Source organism: Ostrinia furnacalis, unplaced genomic scaffold (assembly GCF_004193835.3).
Source record: "Ostrinia furnacalis isolate ACB-3 unplaced genomic scaffold, ASM419383v2 OfSCF0140, whole genome shotgun sequence".
In the NCBI taxonomy this organism is placed as follows: Eukaryota; Metazoa; Arthropoda; class Insecta; order Lepidoptera; family Crambidae; genus Ostrinia; species Ostrinia furnacalis.
This window is the reverse complement of record NW_021130379.1, coordinates 156,400-175,358: the sequence shown is the minus strand read 5'-3', so window position 1 is coordinate 175,358 and position 18,959 is coordinate 156,400. Positions and strand designations below refer to the sequence as shown.

General features: G+C 35.6%; 1 protein-coding gene across 1 annotated transcript; it reads right to left on the bottom strand.

Annotated features, from left to right (window-relative positions):
• Positions 1–705: 705 nt before the first annotated feature.
• Positions 706–2,035, bottom strand: LOC114352596 (tctex1 domain-containing protein 1-like). The gene is made up of 3 exons (XM_028304252.1): positions 1,748–2,035; positions 1,291–1,437; positions 706–942 (listed from the first exon to the last, which is right to left on the bottom strand). The coding sequence occupies exons 1-3, from the start codon at positions 1,922–1,924 to the stop codon at positions 706–708; spliced, it is 561 nt and encodes a 186-aa protein (XP_028160053.1). The 5' UTR covers positions 1,925–2,035.
• Between the last annotated feature and the right edge of the window lie 16,924 nt (positions 2,036–18,959).

The window sequence follows — 18,959 nt, the reverse complement described above, 5'->3', positions numbered from 1 at the left end:
GCCATCGTGCGTGTTTTGTTTTCGATGTAAACTCGCGGAGATGAACAGGCCTGGTTTCAGTAAGGTTTCAGCCGAAAGGCTTCCCCCAAGGATTTCCACAAAGACCACTTTTTTTGGAAGCTTAAATGGAAGACATCCACATATTAGTTTTTAGAATTATTATGTAACAATTTTGCAACCCTATCACGCAGGAATAAATGAACAAGACAAACTTACTGAACTCATATAACACTACCCTTGATATACAGATAAAAGACACAATAACACTTATGGAGTCTGAGACGTTAATAACCTAATTTCTCAATCGGTAAGTGCTCGTATTATTGTAATAATAATTATTATGACTATTATGACCGTCTGTACAGAATAATATTTTAGACCTACGTGAAGACCTTTTTTGCAAAAGAAAATACATTTTATTAGGTTCATACATTTATATTCCATAATTGTTCATAAAGATAAAGATTAACCATAAAATTAAGTATCACTAAAACGATCGCAACCTAAAAACCAACTAAACTAAAACTAACTATGCATAATACTAGAAAACGAAACGTTCCTTCCAACCCAAATTCTTGTAAACATTAAGAGATTCTTGGTCCTATAAAACATTATTATTATCATCCTTTTCAGTTCCATCATTCTTTCAGCCACAGCTTGTTTAATGTTGTCAAGTCATGCAACAGTTTTGTAGTCAATACATCTTTAGTCCAGATAAACTGCTAGAACCGTTACTTGTATGAAAGCACTGCTGACTTCCCGCTGCGTATTGACATACGAATCCCTCTCATGGTCCCATACAAAAGCAAGGGCGTTATTATAACTTTGGGCCCTCTTCTGGCCAATGGTGACGATGGTGATGATGCGATGCCTGTTGAACCCCATCGTCTTGATTTTCCTCATGAGCTCATTCGTAAGACGAATGGTCAAGCCAGTAGACTCCTGGAAGCAAAAATGGAAGCTCAGTTTCGGCCAAATGACGTCCATAGCTGGACAAAGGTCTCCCCCAAGAATTTCCACAGGTTCTTCCCGCGACCTTCATCAAATCGTCGGTCCACCTAGCTAGTGCACGCTACGTCTTCCGGCCCGTGGTCGCCACTCGAGAACTTTTCTGCCCCAATACTCAAATGCGTAGAAACTCAGTAAAAAGGTATTTTCCTCTTCTATGTTGTGAGTTGTAATTTACTAAGGTTACAGCTCAGATGATTACTGTAACCTCAGTGAAGAACAGGCTACTGACTGATGATTTTGATGAGGTATACAAAAATAAGTCCAGTATGAGGAACATACCTGCACATTGTATTTGTGTCCAGTAAAATTACTGTCCAGCATTTCTTCAACTACCGCCTTTACTTGGGCTATGTGAAATTTCGGCTTTGGCTCCAATTGAAAAGTGTTAAGAAAGAGCATTGGCGGACGCTTGAATTCTATTCCAAGCTGAAAAATATCAATTTTACAGTTTCAATCACTGATTAAGCCAAACCTGGGGCCCGCAATGGACCTAATATACCGACTATGTTTGTAGCGGTAGCTAACGGGGTTCAACACTACCTAATCCCAACTCTAGTTCCCTCTAGATTGGTGCAACTCCTGTGAAATCCAATTAGACGAAGGCTTATTTAGAGACATTATTCCTGGAAAGTTTAAATCATAGTGGTGCAATGGGAATAATAATTTGTACATTATAGAACCTTATTTGATTGTCATATGGTCTAAATCCAAACAATGTTTTAAACTCATCACTTACTTGAGAAGTTCTCTCCACCGGTCTGATACCAGGAACACCGCTGTACCCAAAGGAAGCCCGTCTCACTTTGAGCCTGCTCATGGACTTTTGATCAAAAGTCGTTACGGATTTCACACTGGGCTGGCTCTTCACACCCATCATCGACGTTTTGCTCTTAGCTATCTCTGCCTGACTCATGATTGCGGTTAAAATTGACTGATCAGTAAAATTGCTCACTACAAAAGCAAAGGTAAGACAATTAATGAAAATGGGAAAAGACTGGAAAAGATCAGAAGTTGAATCTTCTTGTTTTTGTATTGATGTCAACAAATGTTTACAATCAATGTCATCAAATGATGTCAATGTCATATTATTAGTTTAAAGTTTCAACACTTCAATACAAATGAGGTTTTAAAAGACCTAAGCTGCTGATATAGTGCTTCAGCTTGGAAACAAAAATTATAAAATTCAAAATATCAAACACAATAAACTGTTTGCTTGAAGATTCATAACTTTAAGTAAGAATTCGTATGTAGCAAGTCACAAAAATCAGTGATGACGAATTCAAATACAAATCAAAGTACTCATAAGTCACAGAAATAACCAAAACTCGCTCAAACAGAAACTCGTCAGTACAAATGATAGATTGTGTTTGTGTTCGAAATGAAACACAACAAGAACGACTAACTGTCGGATCCATCACCGAGAGGTCTGTCTACCGCAAAAACTTTTAGCGTTATTAAAACAGATACACGTGGCACCTTGTGGTGAAAATGTGGACAATGTTGAGTCATAAAGCACTAGAGGTTCTGTATTAAAAAAATAATTATAATATTTATTGTAGGACCTTCATCATGTTCACCAGAAAGAGAATACGATAAGGGCGTGATTATTCAGGCTTGAATTTAACATGAAGGAAAATCTAATTAAAACTATAGTTTTGTTTTGTGGAACAGGTCGTATAATATTTACCTTTTATCGGGTGGGATTTAAATAAAATTTTTCGTCAAAAAAACCTGTCATACAACAATGAACATGATTTGTTATCATCTTATTGTTATTATCAGTACATTGGCAAACCTTACATTTTAACTCCTTTCACACACCATCCTTATTTTTCCAAAACTGATTTTCAAGAACACTATTTCGGTCTAACCCTAAAATAGCAATGCGCAAAAAACTCTTCACACGTTGACAAAGAGGTTTTTCGAGTATGGCCCGAGTAGGTACAAACGGCAGCACGTCAAGCCCAACACGGTAGGATCTAACTTAATTGTAATAGGGGCTATTTTGCAAAGAAAATGTACAGCCTGATATGCTATCGTCTGTACATTTGGTTTTCAAGCACAGAAAGGTCCAGTTTCGTATTCAAAACACGCTCCGGTGTGCACAAAGGGGTTTACCTGGAATCGTGCAGTGTATTCAGCCTTAGGATCGTAATAATATCTTTGAATGACGAGTCGGCGTTTTGTATGTGATATAACAATATTAGAAAAGGTATGATAATATTTTGCGAAGAATATGGGTTAGTTTTTCTTCTGTACAATTTTCTGTGGGGTTTTTTTAAGAAAAGGGGAACAAAAGTTGACGTCATACGGCTTCTTTTTCTAATTTTAACAACGTCTAGGTATTTATTTAAGTGAATAATAGGATGGGATTTATGACCAACCTAAACAAAACATACCAGTTTTAGATAACAGAAACTTTTCATTAAGTTAAAATTTTGAATATAAATAGCACTGATTTAATAGAAAGATCAATTTCAGATAACATTTCTTCTGCTCTATCCTCCATACAAAACATAGCGTGATGACGAACAGTTACTAAAATTAACAAACAGACTTTATCTTATCAAAACGTAATACAAAATAACACAACTCATCGAGTCGCGTGTATTTCTCGTCCATCAACCTCATAGCAAAAATGCAGTATGAAGCATTGAAATGCAAGTGGCATTGCATTAGACGAAAACGAACGAGGGTTGGGATTGTTATGATACCGTTTTTTTCTCCGATTTGGTATCCGTTACGTAACGCTCTTAAAGTTAAATATCAAAAACAAAATTAACATTATTTTAGCTGACGATTTGATTTTTTTTTTTTCAAATATTTTTTTAACAGATTAGATCTGAAAATTTAACATTATGTCAACTTCAAAATTCCATTCAACTGTGGTGTCCAAATTCAGGCTGACAGGCCCGCCACTCTATTAACCGATGATTTGGTGAAAGACGCGGGAAGCACCTGGATAACAGGCAGTGCAGGATCGTTCGTTGTAGAAATCCTTGGGGAAAGCAGAAGACGTCTTTTTGAAACGAACAAACGTAAATTTCGAAAACAAATGAGAATCACGGGTGGAACGTGTACCAGAAATGGAAAGAATTATTTGGTACCATCAAAACCAATGCCGTCTCTAGTTTCACGTCAGAGCTGGAACCGTAATAGGTCAGTTAAACGAATGTTCACCCCAAGCAGTGGTACGGGGTGGGACCGATGTGACCGATAGTGGATTGGAGATACTTTTTCACTTGAATTAGAAAACATGAGGATTTGGCGTCTTGGCGAAACGATACTGAGCTTTATCTTAACACATGCAGACGGGTAAAACCTTTTGGAATCCATTTAGTTAAGGTTTTTTAACCAGCACGCAATGGGGGCAATCTTTCAGCTCGACCAATGTCACGTTTTAATCTGGATTGCATTATTTTTAATTTATATTCCAAGAAACAGGTAATAGCAACGTACTATTACCACAGTAGGTATTCAAGTTTCGCAAGTAAGTAAAATAAAATAAGTAACAGTAAAAAAATTGATCAATTGACCAAAAGGAAAATTTTTCGGCATTTTTCCCCGCTCTGCAGTTAAAGGGTTTAATTTGGAGATCTCGACCATTAATAAACAAAAACCTTTTCTTAAAAAGTTTGATAAGTTCTTTTAGTGTTAATTTAGGGCTTTCCTTAATATCTAACTTGTTTAGCTAAGAGAAACCACACGGGTCTCTTAGACGGTCGACTTTGGCCATAGTTTGTTGGTTTAGGATACCTGCCTAAGTTCTACGACTTTCGCCCATGTTTATGTTAAGTTGTACACGGCTCACTTTATTACACTTAGGTACATGTAAAACGTGGTGTAAATTTTAATTAAAAATACTAAACGCATTTTTGATGTGACCCAGTTTTAATTTGTTTTCAAAATTCTTACCAAAATTCTATGAAACAAAGATGTATCATTAAAAATTTTAAAAGGTTTTTTGTGTCTTACCTTTCCTTACCAGACACATTAATGAATGTTAATCTAAAAATAAATCTCGAGCCACTCCTCAAATACATTTTCTCCTTTCTTGCGCTAAAATGTAATGCCCTATTTCATAATACAGGGTGAAAGATAGAAGTGACGTCAGAGACCTCGAGGTGCAAGAGCCGAGAGCAATGAGCTTGCACCAGATCCTTGGATAAGGCAAGTAGTTTGTCATTTGAGATACTTTGTATTCAAAGTCTTTAAAAGTTTAGGTACGAAATATCAAGAAATATTTTTCATTATTTTTTCCTCACGACGTAAAACTAAGTAGAGTGTACATTGGCATACCGTCTAGTAACGTGTGTGTACCTACTAAAGACATGTTAAAGTTGTTAATTACTCCGGTTTAAGAAAATGAAAATGACCACGTTTTTTGCAGCGGTAGATATTCAGCATACGGCAGTTCCTACAAGAAGTTAATCTTTTATTTTTGCTGTATCGAGTAATGAAATATTAATGGGTATTAACAGTCATCAGCACACGACCTAACTACCATAAAATGTGGAACTATTTTGTGCCTTGTGCTCTAAAGGTTTGCTCAGCAATAAAGTTGAAACTCCCTTGTGGACCCGTGACATGTTGTGTTTAGGTGACCCGGCGACTGTACAGAAATACAAAATATCAAAAGTTGTAAAATCGACGGGTATTATCAGTAAGCGGATTGCGGTTGTTCAAGGCGAGCCCGACAAATCCGGATTTAACCATTTTTGCTCCACTGCTATTTTCTGCGACCGGATTAAATAGAAAATCTATTCAAACATCTTTTTATTGAGTTTTCCACAACCCAATATGTTTTCCTTCACAATAGGAGTACACACATTATTGTTATCAATTGTTATTAAAAATATACAGTTTATTTTTACTTTTTGAACAATATTCCGCCACAAATAGTAACATTGTCATTAAACGGCTTCCCATGGCTTCGTCCCCGTGTATTCGGCAATGTTAAATAATAAAATAAATATTATTTAGGGTAAGTCCAGGATAGATGCCCCACTTTTTGAAACAGCTCTGTAACTCAGTCAGTAAGTTTTTATCAACAATTTGACCTTAGTATCTGTAAACTTTGGTCTTTCGTCTATGATATTACTATAATTATTTTAGTTTAAGTTATACCGATTCTGAGTAAATACCATTTTAATTGACCTCTAAAAAGTAGGATAGACGCCTAATGTGGGGGATAGAAGACTCACTGTACGATTGCTTCAAAGGATAGATGCCTGATGCAAGGATAGATGACTCGTTAATACAGTTTTTGAATTCTAAGGATCAAGTGCTTTTTGAAATCAAACAAGCCAAGTATTATTATTTAAGATTGTTTGTTATTAAATGAATTTAATATGAAATTTAATATTTTTTATTAAAAATAGTACATAGTACATCCACCCGAAGTCGGGAAAAGAGGTAATTCGATCAGAAGGGCACCCTATTTATTACTTTTCTAAGGTTAGCCGTACTACATTCTTTTTTTCTTCTTACTTGCTACTTGTGACAAAAAGAGCTTTTTTAATAAAAAATATAATAACACAAAAAATCGAATTAAACATAGCTATCCCGTCTAATTTATAAGATAGTCTATCAAATTATATAAAAATCTGCTTCATTTTACAGCTGACAAAAAAATTATCTATTAAAAGATACTTACCAATTTCATTTCGACGCTCGCTAAGGTTTGGCCGCGGAAGATTTTTGCTCTCACTGGCTAAACGAACGCACTCTTTGATGGTTTGCGAGGCGAAAAGTGGTACGGGGAGGTCCCTTTCTGTTATACATACTATAACTTTATGCTAAGTTGCTTGTAACATAGTGTACTTAAAATCGCGGCACCTATCCCACTGGGGCATGTATCCTGGAATTACCCTAACATACCTACTTACTTTTTGTGGGTGTCTGTTATGCTGCCTTACACGTGTTCGTTCATTCGTTTTAGCCAAATGACGTCCACTGCTGAACAAAGGTCTCCGAAAGCCCTGGTCAAAGACCAAACGATTCTGACGTGTAAAAAATACTATTCAATCAACATCTTCATTAGGTTATAAAATCTGTTTTCTAGTTCAGAAGCATGACCCTCTTTAATTTACCAGAAACTTGAGGGTTTAGGTTTACACTCTACACTGGCCAGACATGTTAAGGGGCACCTATACCTTACCTTTAGTCCAAACTGTTTAATAATTCCCACTAGTTTAATATGACACAAAAAACTAAATAGATATGGATGATCTCTTTAAAATGAATTCTAATTTCAAGCTCGATTAGCTCAAACTAGAAAGTAATTCTTTGTTATTCTACTTCGTTGCATTACCATTTATAGAGGAATGAAATACAGGGTGGAAACTGGTCAAAACTTAACATTTTAATTTTGACATAATTTAATTTATAAGTTTCCTGATCTTTTTAAATATTTCTCCATTAGTATAAATGTATTTTTTATAATAATCGAACTATATTAAAGTCTTTATTGTCGACTTCACGTTATGCGTAATTTGTTTGTATTTACTTAGGTAATAAGTGTTTTACACTGCTGGAAACGTTCAAAAACTGTGTATTTTTTTTTATCACAACGAGGAAGCTCTTGGCCTATATCTCACCTGATGGTAAGTGACGATCAGGCCGAAGATGGAAGAGAGCTTCACCCGGAATCCCCAACCACGGAGGAACTGGCTATCTTAGCCACACACAATAATGCTGTTAACATTGTTGTTATGGCGACAGACTTAGGTAAGATGGTGGTAGCTAGCCAGGCGGACTTAGAACAAGCCCTACCACCAACCAAACCGAACAGAAAAATCTGCCCCCACTGGGAATCGAACCCGGAACCTCTGCGTCTGAAGCAGGTGGTCTTACCACTAGACCACAGAGGCGGTTAAAGGTGGTGTATATTTTGTTTCAGGCATATTATTATCTTATTTCAGAACCCAGACTAGCCTTAATCTGTGATTACAGCAATACTATTACAAAAGCAAAAGACAGATGGTATCTTACGAGTACACCCTATATAAGTGAGGGTGGCTTAAAACTTTGTATTATAAAGTACAGATTACATATACCAGTATTAGAGCACGGAGCTCTGCTCAGGTACACCAGTTGAATGCACCGCCGATCACTACATAGCAGAAGAATACGCTTTATAATGAACGATGAAATTAATTAATTTAGAAAAATACCTTTTTATAAGTTGGTATAAAATCTATGATGTTATTGTAAACGCGAAAGTAGTGATTTTGTCTCTCAGCAGCTTTAGGAGAGAAAATTCATAAAGTCCTAACCGCTGAATCAATTTATTAACCTCTTGTGGTATACAAAAAGGTGATGATGGTGTATTAAGAGTTCGACACTAAATACTCTCCAAAGATAGTGTACGATGAGACTTCAAACGGCAGTTTTTGTTAGCTACGAGTATCTATCTACATTTTTAAAACTTTCACATTGATTCAGGGTCCAATTAAAATAACCCTACCCAAAAAACAATATTAGCCTACCAAAATAATCATCTTCATCATCTTCAACATCATCAGCACATTTAGAGTCCCCTGCTAGCATGACTCTCTCTAATTCACGTTTACCAAAGGCAAATCGAAGATTAGGCGTGCACTCCTTGCGCTGGCCAAACAGGTTAGAGGAGCGAAAGTAGGAGGTTTATAGGTTCTTTCAGTTACACCTTTTGAATAAGTATCGTATCTAAATCGTCACCTGTAAAGATCTCACAGTCCGATGCAGTTGCATTCGGAGCGGTGCACTCCCCAAAGTCATTGGCCCTGAACCGGCTTGCGTCACGACCCCACTTGCACTATGTTTTATATTAAATGCATCACGGTACATGTGCTTATGTCAGCACTGGAGTTTATCTCCACGATAAAAAGAACGAAGCCACCGTCCGACAATGCTGGAATTTTCTAGATTTATGGAATATCTGACGCTTCTATTTTCATTTGATGTTGTACAGCGACGTACGGCAAACTGTTTAGTTTTACAGTCTTGTAACTGGCTCTGAAACTAAAAAGTTTATCCACGTCTTTAGTGATGTGTAGAGCTAATTGTGGAATATCCACAGAAATTGGTAGTACAACTATTTATAATACTTATCCAAAATATTTTTTTACCTACGTTAGGTATCAATTAGGTCATTCAGAAAAGTAACTGTAATCATCCAGGCACTATTAATATCCCGTAGAGCATCATAGGTCTATTTTTTACATAACTATTGTATAAGAAATTTTTAAATACTGGCAGCATCTCTAAAGTATTATCCCCTGCTTTATCATCCAGCTCTTGCCAGCTATCCTTCTGACTTCGTCAGTCTATCAATCAAATGCTCAGACAGCCTAGGTAGCGTATTTTACATATTTCCATATAATTTCGCTTAAAACGATCCTAAAGTTTGAGAAACATAGTTTAGCGTAATTACAACTAGTCTGGTAATAAATGTTGAATAACAGATGATTAGTTTCAGTGCTATATCACCAGACGGAGGTAGGTATTATGAAATTAAATGATAACTAAACAGTCTGTCTGGCAGACGAAGTTCTGTGAAACAACGTGTATTTGTTAATGAATAGAAGTAAATACGTAAGTAATAAATTAGCATTTATTATGATAGCTACATCAATTTAATACTATGATTTGTTCTCACAAGCATTTTAGAGGCATATGCATTCTTACTCTATTAGGTATATTCTGAAAAGGTAAAAGCCGCTACCAACCGGGCAACATGAAAAGCATTGGGCGGAGGCCTATGTTCAACAGTGGATGTCCTATGGCTGAGATGATGATGATGATGAAAAGCTGATATTGATATTGAATTAAAACTAACAAATCACGTAGGGCTTCAGATTATGTTTCTGTAATGTCATTTATTTCATTTTTAGCAAGTGCTTAGTAAAAGTATAATTAAATTAGCAATAAGTTACTATGCTTATTTTGAGTTCCATTAGAGATTAGACAATCCCAAAATGGTGTACATAATCACACAGTGGACAAATAAAACCCTAAAATTTGCAAAAAAGTAATTCAACTTTTTACAACGTTGCCTATTATTACACAGTTGGAGTTGTCCAAAGTTTTATTAACGTGCCTCATGTGATACGTATTAAGCCCAGCCTTTAGTCCTTTCTCTTAATTAACCAACTTGCTCAGTTTCAACAATAATTAGCGGTTACCTATAAAGAGAGTTATTGTTTTAATATACGGCCGCCGAATAATGCTTAAATACTTATTTAAATGAGAAATGGCAAAGGTTGCCTAAAGGTAAGTGTTTAATTTATAGCCGTGATTTAAAACATTCTGATATTACTAACTAAAGCAATAAAGTAAGTACCTAAATACTCTGTTAAAATAATTAATGCAACATATTTCGTTCGCTTGACTACGTAACAATAATATGAAACTTATGAAATTAAATTCTTATCAACATTTTTAAAAGTCATTTTTCCTGGGACCACCGTAATAATCACTTCTTTAGAGAAAACAGAATTAAGCACGTTTCACTTATTTAACAGGCTTTTCTTAAACGAAGGTAACGGTTAGTGTTAAATTAAGCCGATTACGTTTTTACGCAACTAAAATAAGAATAATTTTCGAATAAAGCCGTCTGAATGAGGCAGTGCCGCTGAAGTTTAAGGTACTGAAGCTTTTTGGAGCAAAAAACTTTGTGTAAATAAGCGTTTTATATAAATCACGGATTGGGGACAATCGAGAGAGGTCGTTGAACATAAAAGAGAGAGTACGGAATTTATTTTTGCACTAATGAACATTCATACCTGGGTAACATTGAATAATATATAAGTTTCCAAGTAGATTTCATCCCTGGAGAGCTATAAGTCAGCTCCACGCCTGGATTTGCTCGGGATACGTGAAATAATAATGACGATTAGGTTTGTATCTCGTTTGTGGATGGTTGTCGTTATAATTTACTTTTGTAGCCGCTCGTAAACGTTCCGTATGAGCCTTTTTTCCGTTGCTTGGAACATGTTGGGAGGTAATTCGTGTAAGGCAATAAGTCAAGACGGACGATTACAGCGTACACAAGTACAAAAGGAAAACAAAACAAAGAATAAGAAAAGGGAGAAAACAAGTGTTGCATTGCGTAAATTGCCTATCTCTGAATTAGCTATAGGTAGTCCTTTTTAAGCATAATATAATCCGGGAAGAAGCATAATAAGAATCCGGTAAGCATTTGGCTCAGAATACAATCTTAAGGTTTTAACAAGCAAGAGTGAATTTTGAGCAAGTTAGCTCTACATCAAACATTTCTAATTTAAATCTATATACAGTGTGAGTCACGTTAAAGTGTACATATGAAAATAGATGAAACTAGACCTATTTTTATCGACAAAAAAGAGGTCAAAAATTTTTTGAGATTTTTTTTAAATTTTTTATAGATTTTTTTTTCTTCCAATTACTTATTATAAAAAAAACGTAATAACTTTTAAACTAAGCGGTATATCCTGATAAAATAAAAACAGTAATAATGCTAAATAACAGGCAATACTAAAAAAATACATAAAATACACAAAAAAGGCCAACAAATAATAAAAAATTATACTTTTTAAAAAAAATCTGCTTTTAAATTCGTGTTTTTTTGGTTATTTGATAAATTTCTCCAAAAAATGCCCCTATAACAGGTGGTTTTTATTACTTTGTATTATTCTCCATCGTATTATCTTTGTAAAGCCAAAAATCGCATGTCTCTATCCCTATCACAACATTTGCTATGAGCGTTTGAACAAAGGCCTGCCACAACATTATTCTCCGCTGCAGGTAGAGAAAATTTTAATTTTAACTAAAATGCTTATTTTACTTCGAAATCTTTTGTTTTTATTTGAAATTTAACTTGTCTTTATCTAAATCACAAATCTAGAGCCATTTTCAGTTTCGTTGTTAACGAAGCGTTGAATAGCGCGCCCGGAGAGGCTTAGTTCATACGATCATTGCAAATGTTGTGATAGGGATAGAGACATGGGATTTTTGGTTTTACGAAGGTAATACGATAGAGAATAATACAAAGTAGTAAAAACCACCGGTTATAGGGGCATTTTTTGGAGAAATTTATCAAATAACCAAAAAAACACGAATTTAAAAGAAGATTTTATTCAAAAAGTATAATTTTTTATTATTTTTTGGCCTTTTTTGTGTATTTTATGTATGTTTTTAGTATCGCCTGTTATTTAGCATTATTACTGTTTTTATTTTATCGGGATATACCGCTTAGTTTAAAAGTTATTACGTTTTCTTTACAATAAGTAATTGGAAGAAAAAAAATACTATAAAAAATTAAAAAAAAATCTCAAAAATTTTTTGACCTCTTTTTTGTCGATAAAAATAGGTCTAGTTTCGTCTATTTTCATATGTACACTTTAACGTGACTCACACTGTATAAAAAAAAAGATAAAAAAGAAATTAAGCCACTAGGTCATGAAATTTGATAAAATCACAAAATTAACGATAACATCTAAACTACGAAAAATCGTAGAACATACATGGGGGTGAAATCGATAGGTCTAGTCCTCACCTATCACCTGCCTTCGGCTTGACACCTTACAAGAAACACCCTGTATATAAAAGAAAGTCGTGTTAGTTACTCCACTTATAACTCAAGAACGGCTGAACCGATTTAGCTGAAAATTGTCAGGGAGGTAGTTTAGAGCCAGGAGTATGTCCTTCTCCTGGATACTTTTTATCCCATTCGAAATTAAAAAAAAAGTCTGCTTATTTATTGCCATTAAGGCGGAACAAAGTTCGCCGGGTCAGCTAGTAATCTATAAAAATGTACAAACTTCTACATTATTTTCAAAACTTTACTATACAGGCAAAATAGTAGGTATAAATAGCGAAATTCGAGGTCAAACGATTAAAAATTCTGTTTATACTCCTACGAGTCTCTACAGACAATACGACATTTATTATAGCGCCTTAGCCTGTATTATGAATACGAAAAAACATCAAGAACTATTCCGGCTCAGTGAACTAAGAGCATACCTAATAGTTTTTGCTAAGTCTCTGGCCTAATGCTGCGACTGATACACGAATATATCTTTCTTAAGAATATTAATAGGGGCTGAAATGTTGCTGAAAGTATAAATGGACTCGCCCGACTGGATAACGAATGGGCAAGGTTAATAACGATTATATGCTGAAAAACCGCCTAGTCTAGGCTCGACTGTGACCCTTTTTTCGTTGGGCGCTCTGGGCCATGAAATTTCGTCTTGACCACTGGGCGGAAAAATCAATGAGGCAAAAAAACACGAGGATTGTCATTGACAAACGCTTTAGCCGGACTGAGGCTTTGTGTGGTCTTTTTGACTGTAGCTAGATTTTTACGAGCTAACTAATATGACTAATCTATATTACGGTTCAATTTGTCCAGGATTCCTTTGCCATGGTATAGAAATTAGGATCCCATCAAAAACAATACTTGTCAAAAAAACCAAGTCTCGCAACTCAGTTGTCCTACGGTAAAAAGTTGTGAGATCCATGTAATACCAAGTCCAGGCCAGGAAATCTTTAACGTTTTACATAAATATATTGACTTGGCCATCGCATGAAAACACGTGTAAATTAAATTATTTAGTGCGATATATAGAAAGAACACAGTAAATATTGTAGTTTTCACGTTTTACTACGAGTACATAATTTCAAAAACATAGGACGTTTGACGTTAAAACATTCGTAAACAAATAAAGAAACGTACCTATACATAGGTGTATAAACACTGTGCCTTATACAGAACAAGCCTATTAGTACCTACTCAATAATAATTATTTATTGCATCTATAATGTTACAAAGATGGTAATTATGGCATTATTTAGTAAGTAGTTATACTCGTAGGCACGATTTTGCTATAAATATGTATTTCCCTATTTACTGTCAATTGTACACATCCAATTGCCAATCCTGTCTACATACATGAAAAATCTAATTTGGACTTGAGGCTCGAACCAAAGTTCGATATCGAAAATACATAGGACGTATTTTCGGTTCGAATCACAATTCCCTTCCTTCCCTCAGGAATACAAGAAAAGAATCCTTTACAAATAAATCATATTTCCCCAGAAATTTAGCTCAGCTTTCTTGAACGTATCATTACTTTATACGTCTAGTTTAATAGTAGGTTGTACGTTTTTGCTATAAATATTTACTGTGGTACAGTCAACAGCACATTTTTTTTGCAAAATGACACCTTTTACAAATTTAAGAATGGCGTCCTAAATTATTGAACTTGCATTGCCTAAAACAGTCATGTTATTGCTAGTATCCTTCAGAAAAAAAAACTTTTAAAAAGTAACGTCTTATCACACTCATACAATGTCTTCCATTGCAACCATACGTCTGTTTCTCTAGCGACTAGAGGAAACAAAATCAATTTCTAAAGTCTAAACAATGATTTCGTTTTACATTTCAATCCTGTAAAGTTACTAGATCTTTTGTTTTGTCCGCAATTTAGGAAGCGATTACGATTTAGAATCAAAATTGAATGTAACATTTTATTCAACCGAGTTTGTATTTATTTTTACTTTTTGTATGTCAATAAATAGAAACAATCTTATAATGAAGAAGTCGGTTAACCAACACCACACAAGTTTTTTTAACAAAAATTTACACAAAGTGTGATGGATTATCAACTGTAAAATAATATTAATTTCGCCTGGATGTTATGTAGCTGACTGTATCTACCTAGAGCTCAGACGGAACATGAAGCGTGATTTTTTAAATGCACAGCGTCTCAGCCACCGTACGGAGCCTGTAATTAGTCGTCACATCTAACTGAGTCTTTTTAGTCTTTTTTGAAATAAAAAGCAGTCTACGTCGATATCAAATAAATAGGTACCTAGGTACAAGTTTGTTCAACCTTTTGTTTAGTTAAAGAAAAATAGAACATGAAAAAGTAAGAATGAAAAAGTTATTTACTTACCTACTAGGTCTTTCCCAAAGTGGGCGATAACGCCCCCTTGTGGGCGCTGCAGGCTCAAAGGGGGGCGGTAAGAGACCCAGAAAAAAAAATCCCATCAAAAACAATACTTGTCAAAAAAACCAAGTCTCGCAACTCAGTTGTTCTACGGTAAAAAGTTGTGAGATCCATGTAATACCAAGTCCAGGCCAGGAAATCTTTAACGTTTTACATAAATATATTGACTTGGCCATCGCACTAAATAATTTAATTTACACGTGTTTTCATGCGATGGCCAAGTCAATATATTTATGTAAAACGTTAAAGATTTCCTGGCCTGGACTTGGTATTACATGGATCTCACAACTTTTTACCGTAGAACAACTGAGTTGCGAGACTTGGTTTTTTTGACAAGTATTGTTTTTGATGGGATTTTTTTTTCTGGGTCTCTTACCGCCCCCCTTTGAGCCTGCAGCGCCCACAAGGGGGCGTTATCGCCCACTTTGGGAAAGACCTAGTAGGTAAGTAAATAACTTTTTCATTCTTACTTTTTCATGTTCTATTTTTCTTTAACTAAACAAAAGGTTGAACAAACTTGTACCTAGGTACCTATTTATTTGATATCGACGTAGACTGCTTTTTATTTCAAAAAAGACTAAAAAGACTCAGTTAGATGTGACGACTAATTACAGGCTCCGTACGGTGGCTGAGACGCTGTGCATTTAAAAAATCACGCTTCATGTTCCGTCTGAGCTCTAGGTAGATACAGTCAGCTACATAACATCCAGGCGAAATTAATATTATTTTACAGTTGATAATCCATCACACTTTGTGTAAATTTTTGTTAAAAAAAGAAAGAAAGAAAGAAAGAAACATTTATTGCCATGGACATCACAGAAGACAAAAGATGTAAATAATATAAAAAAAAGTAAATAAGACATAGGTGACATAAAATAAAACATACAATGAAAGTGAAAGTAAAACTGAGCAGTGCCACCCTGTCGCACAGCGATGTCCATCGCAATGGGACCCCACTCAGCATATGCCATGGCCCCCGGTGAGGGAGGCCACGACGCTGGTTTTCAGTGTGCCCCATGCCGAGTGGGAGTCACGGACACTAACCTATACTGCATAAAATATACATACATAAATAATAATAATAGTGCGCGTATAAATTTTAAGTGTAAGTACAGTATAATATTATTATAAAGAAAAGATGTAATAAGATATTATAAATAAAACGATAATATTTGAAAAACAAAACTGTGTGGGTGTACATAATAAATAAATTGTAATGTAATAAAGTGTTTGTGTATACAGTGATTGTAATAAGTTTGGGAACCACTGTAACTAGCAAACGGCAAATAGGTAAACAGAATATTTTCTTTGGTACTTATTCGTAGGTTTATAGAATTTCAAATCGTTTTGATTTATGAAATACCTACTCGTACATAAAAAAAAATTGTAAGCCAGTGAAGGTGGAATGTGTTTGTACTTTTTTCGTGTTTGTCATCTTAATTTTTACCCACATTTTTACAAATAAAAATTGATTTGATTTGACTTACCTACACAGAGACAATACATAATCTTCACGTTTATTTGAATTTTCATAATAATCCCACAAAATCCCATCCATGGATCCAAAATTACATAATTTTTATGTACCAATAAAACAAATAAATTAATTTAAACACTAAACTTTGAACGTTTGATCCCAATTTGATCGGATTCTAATAAATCAGCTAGGCACGAATAAAATTCAATTACTTAAAACTTTTGTATCCAATTTTATCAAAATCTTTGTTTAATTAAAGTAACGTTAGATAAACAAGAACAAAAGAAAATATTTTAATTAGTCAGTCGACAACTCGTTACTGAAGTTTCGCATTCATCAGAACTTTGAAGCTTAAGCTTACGTGATAATTAATTTTAGAGAGTTATGCTGAAGTACAGACAAGCTTAGCACCCCCCATTATTATAGCATAGCACCATTGAAGTGGCAATGGGCAGGGCACATAGTAGAACTGACGGCCGATGGGGCAGCAAGGTTCTGGAATGGAGGCCGCGTACCGGAAAGCGCAGCGTGGGACGTCCACCCATAAGGTGGACCGACGACATCATAAAGGTAGCAGGGAAACGCTGGACGCAGGCCGCTGCCCGCTACCAATCGATCAACATGGAAAGCATTGGGGGAGGCCTATGTTCAGCAGTGGACGTCCTATGGCTGAAATGATGATGATGATCATGACAGACAAGCACAAGTTAAATACTGTATTAATAATAATTATGTGCTATTTTGCAACGTGCATAAAATTGGATGTGCTGTGCTGATTGTAGTACATAAATACTTGCTATTTATCGTCACATAGACAAAAAAACATACTTTTTTTGTATGTTCAAAGTTTACTTCATTACCTACGTGATAGAGTTAAGTGTGGTCTAAGTAAGTATTTTTTAAAGAATATTGGTTTAAAATAAGTAATTGTATCGCACAAACTCCCTCGTTTTGACCTAAACGTTTGTGTTACGAGTTTATTTCAATAGTCCAGCGGCGGGGTTCAAACCAGCATTCCTTGGATCTCGAGTCAGTCCGACTCCTTCGCCAAAAAAATTTATAAAACATTGAAGAAAGTATCGTTTTACTTAACTAGGCATATCCAACCAGTATAATACACAAACAAAATAAATAAACACATTTTCACTTACTTAACGTATCGTAACGTGAAAGCTCTTTTCACTTTCCTCCCAAGGCCGTCACAATATGTATGACAGAGCGAGTCCCATACACTTGAATATAACCCATATCTGTGATATAGTGCCGCCATTAAGGGCCCTACAAAAGGTTTTTGTCTGCATTATTACAGAAAAATACAACTACTCTACCTAGAGGTTGAGGCACTGATGGATCGGTCTGCCACAGCCTGAATTGATCAGCCTCACCATTAGTGTCAAATATACAAGGACATTAGCAAAAAGGGAAATCGATAGATTTGTGTATATAGTTTTAATTGTTTTAGTTGATTTCCTTTTTTTTTCTACGATTGAACGATGTCAATTATGACACAGAGTGAACTAACGTTTGAGATGGCGCCACCGTCTATAATTTTTGGAAGGTGTCACTTTACCGATGTTTTCATTTCTCACTCAGTTGCTGAAGAAGACGGTCGTACAGAAGCAGTTATGTTTGTAGAGTGTTTTATTGAAAGTGCCATGACATGTGTTATTCTGTGCGAGTCGTAATCTGCAAGTGTTGAATCTGGTAAAGAATATACTTTAAAAACAAGTAAGTAACTGTGTTTTTGACAATATTTCTATCTTATATCATTGAATCATATTTTTTTAATTACTTAGGTCCCAATGTGTTCCTTATTAAACTATCGGATCTAGCATCTTTGCATCAAAATTGTGATGGTGAAAGAGTTTCACCATCACAATTTTGCTGAAACGTGGTCGCTTATGGCCTCATAAGAAGGCTCAAGGTCACCCAAAGGGCGATGGAGCGGGCCATGCTTGGAGTTTCCCTACGTGATCGAATCAGAAATGAGGAGATCCGCAGGAGAACCAAAGTGACCGACATAGCTCACAGAATTGCTAAAACCAAGTGCTCGTATGCACATAGCTCGTAGAGACGATGGCCGTTGGGGCAGAAAAGTTCTCGAGTGGCGACCACGGGCTGGAAGACGTAGCGTGGGCAGGCCTCCTACTAGGTGGACCGACGATCTCGTAAAGGTCGCGGGAAGAGCCTGGATGCGGGCAGCGCAGGACCGTGCATTGTGGAAAACCTTGGAGGAGGCCTTTGTCCAGCAGTGGACGTCATTTGGCTGAAACGAACGAAAGAGTTTCACCTTTCAATAAAAACTCACAGTCACATATGAAAGGCCTGGCTGTTTTGGCTACACTGTGTGTTGTTAGGTCTAATTTCATTGATTACCTGATGTAACCTGATAAGGTCAGAAGTGTATGGCTGAGTACAATGAGGTTGTGCCTTTAATGGTAGCTATGATGGTAACTAAGTACCTAGATGGATTTGGCTTAAAATACAACTAGGTGTAA